Raw genomic sequence first — 10023 nt, 5'->3', positions numbered from 1 at the left:
TTTTATGGGGTTGGTGTAATAAAGCCCACGGACATGAGAGCTCCATGAAAAATATGGCCTAACTACTTGCTTAGGCAATCGTATATTTCTTTCATGATTTTGTCTGTTGACCAATACAAGAAGGATTTTTAAGTTCTTTATCTAGAAAACTTTCTTAGAGAAAGGAGCGAGCTCATTATTGTAAAGTGTGTACTTATTTCCATACTGATTTCTTCACAAGCCGTAGGAAATTAATGGACAATCCAAGGCTCAAAAGCTAAAAGTAGCTCAAGTGGTCCTTGGACACACGAGGACAAAAAATATATATATAAATAAATAAATCACTAGCAATTTCGAGAATTCAAAACATATGAATAATAAAGAAAAAGTATTTTGTAGGTTTGGATCACCAAACAAAAAAAAAACATAGAAGCATGTCTTCAGAGCAAGTTGTGCTCTAGAAAACAACCTTCGACGGCTTTGTGGTTGTTCTTGCATTGTGGATCTCTAACTAAGCTTTTGAAATTGATAAGATTTGCATCCATCAAATATTTAAATGAAAATTATGATCCGTTTTTTAAAAAATTAAGCATGCTTTCATATATCAAGAGGTAATAAATCTCTTTTATTTAAAATAATATATATTATTGGATAGTTATTAGTGCTAGAACATCTATAATTAATACTATCAACAATAAGTGTGTGTATTTAATATTGAAATAGTTTTGTGATATTGATTTGAAAAATTGATCCGGATCCATTTAGATTTTTTATTTTACTGTTTATTTTTTATAATTTTATTATTTCATAAGATTATCTCAATTTCAAGTGTCAAGTTACAAATTTCACGTGTTAAATCAACTTGGTCGATTCAATATATTATTTGTTGTTGTTTATTTTTATCATTTTTGAAAACATTAAGGAAAAAATTAAAAAGTTTATACATTTATTTTTTCTTTCTTCAAAAGAATATTATTTAATACATCATAAAATACGGGTTAAATAACTAATATGCCATGGTAACTACGGAGCCAAATACCCATTGGGTAGCAAATTCTAGCTTGGACACTTGCAATTCATAGCGTATCATCAGTTTTCGAATTCGAAGATGTGGTTGACAACTCAACTCCCCTGCAATTCCTCCATGACTGACTCCTCACTGCCCAACAGTGCTCCACAAAACAAAGCATTTAATGAGAGAGAGCCTGAGCCTGAGCCTGAGCCTGAGGAGGAGGAGGAGGAGGAGGAGGTACCGTTCGTACCCGAGAGTTTCCCAATTCGCAATAACGACACAACTTGGGTCTTTGCAATAAGAGTTTACGTGGAGGATGATTTTTTTTTTTTTTTTTGGGTTACACAATTATTATTATTTTTTAATTTTTTTAAATTACTTGATAAGTTAATTTTAAGAATTTCAAAATATTTTTAAATAAAAAACTTTTAAAAACAATCCGTACAATTAGCGAAGCCAATAAAGCTGAGGAAATCATGAGGGCTAGTAGGCACACCCACCAAAGTGATAACCATTAACTTCCAACTTTTTTGCTTCTCTCTTTCATGTCAGAAAGTTTTTAAACTTGTCCATCTTTCAAAAATTCCAAGGCAAATGGATTAGCGTGGAATGCCGGTTTGCCTTTATTTTATTTTGAAAACCTTTCGGTTGAGTGGTAATTTGTGCTTTTTTAAATAGTTTTTGAAGATGAGGTTTGTATTTAAAATATATTATATTTTTTAAAAAATCACCACATTTTCAAGTTAAATACCCTCTTAATCCTAAGCACCGTGCCTGCTTTGAATTTTTATGGGTCAATTCGAAATCTTCTAGGCTTAATTAATTATTTTTTAAATGACGTCATTTTTTATAAAAATTTTAAAAAATCATTAATATTTATCAATTTATTAACCAATGGATTAACAAAGGATGAGCAAAAAACCTGAAAAACTGAGAAAACCGGAAAAAAATAACTGAAAAAATCGAACCATAAAAAAACCGATTAAAATTTTGAAAAAACCAACCGGTTCGGTTCGATTTTGGTTTTATAAGCCTGAAACCGAAAAAACCAAACCCAAACAGAAAAAACCGAGCCAAACTAAAAAACCAAGTCAAATTGAAAAAACCGAGCCAAGCCAGTTTTTGTCCTAAAAACCGAGTTAAATCAGTTTTTCACTTGAAAATAAATTAAAATAATATTTTTTATTTTTTAAAAAATTATTTTTGACATCAACAAATCAAAATGATGAAAAAAATAAAAAATATATTAATTTGAAGAAAAAAAATAAAAAAATTTAAATTCTTTCAAAAATATTTTTATAAAAAAAAGACAAACAGAATAATACGTAGAACAAGTTTGGTCCGAGTCATGAGCTTGAATCTTTTAACTATGGTTATGGCTTTAATAAGCACCAAGAACAAGTCTATAATTACCCTTACAAATTTGCGCGTCTTTGCCTTTTATGATACTGCACCAAATTGTAATAAACTTACGCGGAAAGGGTTGGTGGCTTGGTGCTGCCTTCACCAAGGAAAGAGTGGAGGAGGAGTTCAAGGGCTTTGTGAGTCGTGACAGTTTTCCATGTGATAGCGAAAAGGAAGGACAGGGAAACTTTAGGGCATTAAAAATAGTTAATATCTTATATATATATATATATATATATATATCAAATTCATAATAGAAATATTAATTATCAAAATATCATAAATTAAATACCAAATAAAACTATCTCCCAATAAACAACAAATTAGCAGCCCTAGACAATCCCTCCAAGAAGATCAAAATAAAAGAATAGAACAAGAGAAACAAAAACAAAACCCATTTGCAAGGCAGCTTTCTGGGCCCGCTGTGTGTATTTTTGAGCTCCACCGTCGTCTCCTGTGTAGAAGGTGACGGGAAACACACAGGGCCACGAGGACACCACCATTGAATGGTTAATGGAAATCATAGATCATTAGAACTGAGATTGATGGAGACTCTCTGGTCCCAAATCCACTTGTCTCCCATACTTTCTCCATTATAATTTATCCCCTAGCAGAAAAGCAAGTGATTTATTTATTTATTTATTCATTCACTTAAATCACTTTGCTTTTCTTCTCCCCCTCTCCTCTCGCAATTAACGAATAAAAAGGCAACAGTTTCCTCTTTTCTTTAATTTTCATTCTTCAGCGACACTACAGTATATCATCCTTGTATAAAAACAATTATGGCTAAATATTTAATGTACCCAGAATAACATATTTTAATTATTTATAATAATTAATCTTTGGCAACTTATCCCTAAATGTCTCTTCTATATATTATGAAAACCGCTTACTCATGAGATGTTTTTTGTGAAAAGAGAGATTCTAAATCAAGTTATTTTGTTAGGTGAAGAAAGTTTGACTGCTTTATTAATAGTTAAGATCCAATTCATTAATTAATTAATTAAACAAGGGTGAAGGGACGGAGGTACTAAATATAAACTTAATAAATAAAACAGGATTAACATAAAAAATCACTAAAAATAAAGAGGCTAAAATAAATTAATTTTGTAGTTTTAACTTTTATATCAGCACGAGACAAATGTGGAAAAGAAAGAGACTCGACTGGCTGATGCAGCGAGCCAAGCCAGGTTAGGAAGTAAGCTGAGCTGAATAGGCCTGGTTTTGTCACTACGAGTACGTGACTGCGACCATATCTGAGCGGCTGCTGGACCAACAACGTCCGAATTGCTGCTGTGCTGACCTACCTCAAAGGCGCCTGATTTCTTTGCTCTCCACGTGCTCTCCTCTCAGTGGTTCTTCACATTTCTCTCAAGAATACCTCCCCACTCCCCCTCCTCTCTCGCTGCTTTTTCCCCTCTTTCTCTCCCTCCTCTCTCACCTTCCACTTTCAAAAACTTTAGTAAACAAGCAAACAAACCCTCCTCATCGCCTCGGAAAATCACCATCTCCGTCGGAAAATATCGCCGGAGCTCAACTCTTCTTCGTCACTCCATCTCACGACGCTTCTTCTCTTCTCCTTCTTATTTTTTTTGTGAAAAAGATTTCAAGTTGTTCTTTTACTTCTCTCCGAAGCTAAAAAGAGAGAAAAATTAATTAATTTTAACCCAATCTTGCCGTGTAGAAATACCTGGATGTATAATTTGGTAAAGGTGAAATCAGAAAATATATATATGGAAAAACAGAGAGATATTTTGTTCAAGAAATGAGGAATTCAGGGATAGTTTGACAATTTTGGAAGCTTTTGAGCAACATGAGTTGCGAGAGAAGGAGAGGAGGAGTGGAAATTTACGAGCAGAGAACTTCCGTTGAGGAAAACGGCTCTATTGATCAGAATCTGCTAATTGACCCTAAATTGTTGTTTATCGGAAATAAAATCGGCGAAGGAGCCCATGGTGAAGTTTATAAAGGAAGGTTAGTGTTGCTGATGACAGCTGAAACTTGATTTTTCTTTTTTAAATTTTTATAAAAGATTGTGTAGGTTCCTATTTTATTGAGAAAAAAATATGTTGTTGTTACTGAATAGAGAGAGTAGTTTCTATTTCTAGTTATTGTTAGTTACGTAGTAGGTGATTGCTGAAAATGTTTGTTTGTGTGTTTCTAGGTACGGTGATCTGATTGTGGCCATTAAGGTTCTTCATCCAGGGACCACGTCGGAGGAAAGAGCTGCGCTTGAGGATCGGTTTGCAAGAGAGGTTAATATGATGTCTCGAGTTAAACATGAGAATCTTGTCAAGGTAAAGTGTTTGATTATGATTAATTTTTGGGTAATGTAATGTAATTTTTATGTATGTATCAGTCAAGACAGTGCTTTTGTTTGTTGATTTTGCAGTTTATTGGGGCTTGTAAGGATCCATTTATGGTGATTGTTACAGAGTTGTTACCAGGGATGTCACTCCGGAAGTACTTGGTTAGTATTCGTCCGAAACAGTTAGACCTCTATGTGGCCATAAATTTTGCTCTTGATGTTGCGCGAGCTATGGATTGTTTGCATGCTAATGGGATTATACACAGAGATCTTAAGCCAGGTATTGTAAGAATATGTTCAAGGATTTACTGTTTTACGTTTATGTTGGTGTCAAAATTTAGAGTTTAAAGTTCATTTATGGTTAGCATTATAATGTGGATACATTTGAATATTACTATGATCAAGCCTTGCACTAGCCTTTTATCAAAAAGAGCATGTATTTGGAATCATGCAACCTTTATTTATCACCTCTATGATTCTGCTATTGGGAAAGTGACGTTCTACTATGGTCTGTGATTTTAAATTTTTGGGATAATGTCATCTTGATTGCTGTTTTTTAGTCTTATGACTTTGTTCTGCGTGTAATTCAATTAGGCCATTGGCACGGCATGATATTCGAGTCCAGTTCCTTTTTAGGTCTTCTAGATTGTTCTGTAATTGACCTTTGCATCTTGAGTCAGGGTTAATGATGCTTGTGACTTCATGTTTTTTGTGCTGTCAAAAAAGAATGTTGTTTTCCTGGACCACATTGCACACCTCAAGTAATTTATAATCACTGTCTATCCCTTTCACCAAAATGATTGGAAAGCCTTTTTCCTGATGCAGACAATTTGTTGCTTACGGCAAATCAGAAGTCTGTGAAGCTTGCGGATTTTGGTCTTGCAAGAGAAGAAACTGTGACTGAGATGATGACTGCAGAAACTGGAACATACCGTTGGATGGCTCCTGAGGTTTGTGCCTTCTTGCTAACATAGTTTGATTTTGGTTTAATATCACCTGATATTAGCAGCATAAGAAGCCTCGCAGTGCGTCAATATTCTTCTGTTAAAACAGAGGTGATGGTTACACATCAGTCATGTAACTGTTGGAAAACAACAGAAAGCAATATTGATAGTTGGGAACGTGTCTTTTATATCAAGGGTCTTTTCCTCTTCCATTTTTGCCATTAGTTCATCATTTTGTAGATTTTCATCAAGAGTGACATGTGGAGAAACTACATAGAAGATCTTATTCTGAATTTCACCAACCCTCAACAACGAATGTACTGTATGCTTTAGTGCTATTTTTTATTCATTTTGTTTCATCAATTTTATTTGTTTGTTGCTCCAGATGGATCACGTAAACACAGTTTTTGGCATTTGCTTGACAAATAGAAGCATGAGGTTTTCATAAGCAGTGTGGTTCTTTACTCTGTAGTTTTAGTTGATATCTGGTGTTGAATGGCTAGGTTGCATTCATCATATGTTATCAGCATTCCGCTTCAGAATATTATATTGATTTGCTTGTAGAATACAAATCCTTTTCAGTTTTCCATCTGTTTTACTAACAGCTCTTTTGCAGTTGTACAGCACCGTGACACTGCGTCAGGGAGAAAAGAAGCATTACAATAACAAAGTTGATGTCTACAGCTTTGGAATTGTGTTATGGGAGTTGTTGACCAACCGCATGCCATTTGAAGGCATGTCAAATTTGCAAGCTGCCTATGCTGCTGCTTTTAAGGTGAAGAATTGATTGCAAACAAGTCTCTCTGTGTGTGTTATATTAATATTGGATTGCAACTTCAAGTGGCAATCCAAATGCAGTCTGCTGTTTTTTCCTTGTGCACTTCTGATTTGTGCCCCTTTAGGACCATCTTTGCAGATGTTATTCTGCATTATTGCTATCAAATCTTCTAACCTGGTATTTATTTGTTTTCGGAGACAACTAACCTGGTTTTTAATGGATACAGCAAGAGAGGCCTGCTCTTCCAGAGGATGTATCCCCTGACCTCGCATTTATCATGCAGTCATGTTGGGTTGAAGACCCCAACTTGAGGCCTAGCTTCAACCAGATCATCCGGATGCTCAATGCATTTCTCTTCACACTCTCACCACCTTCACCCACACCATCCTTACCAGAATCTGACACCAATGAGGCAGCATCATCAAGTAATGGCACCATAACCGAGTTTTCTTCTCGCACTAGAGGAAAGTTTGCTTTCCTTCGCCAACTATTCACAGCTAAAAAGACCAGGAACACTCATTGACTGGCTAAATTTTTCAAAATTTTTCCTTTTGAACCAGCTCACAGAAACTTGTCCTGTCATAGAAGAATTTTATTAACTGCTTAGATGATGGTGATTAGTGTAGGATTGAAACAAATGCTGAACAGAAATGACTTAATGAGGAAACTTGGTCGGAAAATAAAACGCCGATTAGACTGTTTAGATGGTCTGTGGACCTTTTTGTAAAGGAAATACATGGGTTTAGCAATTATGTCCATATCGTTTTTTCTTTTTCGAATATGGTTTCCATACTTCAATCTGGCTTCACAGTTTTGGTACTTACAGTCGGAGGTGAAACCACTATGGTATTTACAATGCTTCTCTGCAAAGATTAATAGTAGCTAACGAGTTAAATGATCACGGTTCATTATTTACTTGTAGATTTTATGATGGCATGCATTTTACCAAGTTCTTGTCGTATGCCAAAATGCTTACTGGAGAATAGCTTTGAATTTATAAGATCTTTTTGACTCCGGCAATAGCTGCAGTCACCGATGGCTCATCTGGCCTCTAATTGCAGTTAGTTCCCACAGATGCAATTCGCAGAGAAGGGGGAGGGGGTCTTTTCACTAATCCAGTTGCTAAGAACTATTTTTAGATTAAGCTGGATCGATTCTAGATGGTGGCTTCTTCATTCTTTGCTGCTGGCATGGTAAAACAGACAGGATCTGTGTATGGTGCATGTGATACGGAGCACTGGTTGCTAAGACCTGCAGATTTCCTCAATGCAGGTTGTCAGCATGCTTATGCAAACTGTATTATAGCTTTTGCCTGCATGATTATTGGAAAATTTTTAATTTTTTTTTTGTTTTCAATTAAATTTTTTTAATATTTTTATATCGATTTGAATATAATGTAATTTGAATATTATCTCCATCTTAGCTATTATAGCCAACCGATTCTTTATAAAACTGAACATGTAGAACACGTCAACCAAATCTCATTGATCTAAAAATCAAATAAAAAATTACATGTTTTAATGAGAAAACTTGTTTGGCTTATCTATATATTTTTATGGTGAAAAAATATTTTTTTATTTTAAATTATTTTTTAAATATTTTTAGATTTTTTTATATATCAATGTAAAAAATAAAATAAATATTATTCTAATATTTTTTTTTAAAAAAAAAACACTTTAAAAATCATTAAATTATGATGGCAGAATCTCCTGTACCAGCACTTGTTGACAGGCGTTCCGCATCACACGAAGACCTACTGCTATCCATTATTTCTGTCAATAATGTACATCTTTTCTTTACTGACAAAGTTACTGACGAAACAACTATATAGAGGTTGATTGTGATAGGGAAAACTTATAAAGTCGGGGCTGTCTTCTAGCTGGTGAAGCATCAGCCATGGACCATGTCGCCTGGACTCCCTGACAAATAAATGGTCCTGCCATTCTCTACATGGTGCCTTCATCTATTTAGCCTGTAATGCAACTGTGCGCACCCAGAACGAGCACGCTTGCTGGACTGCTGTGCGAGGGTTGGTGCCATTTTTGAGAGGTGGGGAGGATAACGATGAAGGTCAGCAATGCACTCGCTGTCCTGTGAAAGGTCACTGTTTCATCATGGTCCAAATAGGAGATGCCATTGCTCTGCCCAAGTGGCCATGACTTGGCTGGCAATATGGAAAGAATTCATCATCTTCTTCCTGTTCTGAGCAGATACATTCCCATTCCTTTGCCAGGCAGCTCATGAATGATTTCAGTAAGATTGATCTCTTGCGACATCCCCTTTTGTACAGTCCATAATCCATCATCCCGCCCTTCCTTGTGTTTTGTTGGATTCCATGAGATGCAATCAGCTGACTAGTTGTTCGTGATTTTGTCGATATCAAAAGTAAAACCATGTCCCACTGCATTTGCTACAGCATTTGACATGTGGATGGCAGCAGGCGAGGGCGGAGAACAAATCCCAACCACCACACAACAAAACGAGCCAAAGGGGTTTGAAATTGAATCACAACAACATCCATCCAATTCATGTAAATATCATTTGATTTTTCTCGGATTATTCTTCTTTCTGGTTTCTCGAAAAATCAAGGCTAAGGCTCTCGGATTCCAAACCTTATTTTTAAATTTGTTTTTACCTTTCAAAACACCCTAAAAGTCTTTATAAACTCATTCTTAAACTTTGACTTCAGAACATCTAAAATATTGTAAATTCTCAAGGAAATAATTTCAAAAAAGCAATCTTTTCATGCAATTAGCATAAATATGTGGACGATAGTCGTTAGACATTGATGATGACAATTGCAAAATGCATTGATGGTATGTCTCCTACCCGATCAAATTGGTTAAAATCATCATTTAAATCTCTAGACGTGAAATCAACCGTGTAAGATGTGCTAATCGGAATTTTCTTTCTAGGATAATTAAAGTGATAATTGAAAATTCAATAACTTGGAATTCAAGTCTATATCTAATAATCAACGAATCTAAACAAGACGGCATGGATTCTATCACTCTCACGGGGAAGCTAGAAAATATCAAGGCAAAGTCAACAAAAAAAAAAATTGCGAAAAATCCATTCCACTAATGAGTATGTAATCCTTTCATCATTATTGGATTTGCATCACACATTATTAATTTGGATTTAAATATAAAAATAAAATAAAATCTTCATCAATGACATAATTTAAATAGAGATAACTTGAATAAGACTCGGTCATATAAAATAGTTTAATCTCCATGCATTTAAATCTATAACTGTTCCTACATGCTAGCATAAAAAAATAATTCTCTAAAAAATGCATGAGTTTAATTATAATTTAAACAATTTAGAATCAAGATTTTAAATAGAGTACTGTATAAAAAATAGATAAAATAAAAAAAAAAGTCGTAAATCATTGTCTTATAATCATTTAAAAGAAATCAAGTGTTTTGTTTATAAATTCAGCAAGATAAAATAAAAAATCAATTTAGTAACAAAAAAACTATTTTTATTTTTATTTTTATTTTTCGTTTTTTCAATTTTCCAATAATTAATTACCACTTACATGTCAGAATGAAAAGAATTTTTAGCAGTCAATTTCTTAGGCAAACCAACACGC

General features: G+C 34.4%; 1 protein-coding gene across 1 annotated transcript; it reads left to right on the top strand.

Moving 5' to 3' along the window:
* Positions 1–3682: 3682 nt before the first annotated feature.
* On the top strand, positions 3683–7204 carry LOC133676832 (serine/threonine-protein kinase STY13). The gene is made up of 6 exons (XM_062098598.1): positions 3683–4369; positions 4560–4692; positions 4788–4983; positions 5529–5653; positions 6264–6422; positions 6652–7204. The coding sequence occupies exons 1-6, from the start codon at positions 4209–4211 to the stop codon at positions 6946–6948; spliced, it is 1071 nt and encodes a 356-aa protein (XP_061954582.1). The 5' UTR covers positions 3683–4208; the 3' UTR covers positions 6949–7204.
* Positions 7205–10023: the final 2819 nt, after the last annotated feature.

Source organism: Populus nigra, chromosome 17 (genome assembly GCF_951802175.1).
Source record: "Populus nigra chromosome 17, ddPopNigr1.1, whole genome shotgun sequence".
In the NCBI taxonomy this organism is placed as follows: Eukaryota; Viridiplantae; Streptophyta; class Magnoliopsida; order Malpighiales; family Salicaceae; genus Populus; species Populus nigra.
This window is presented reverse-complemented; position numbering and strand designations above follow the sequence as displayed.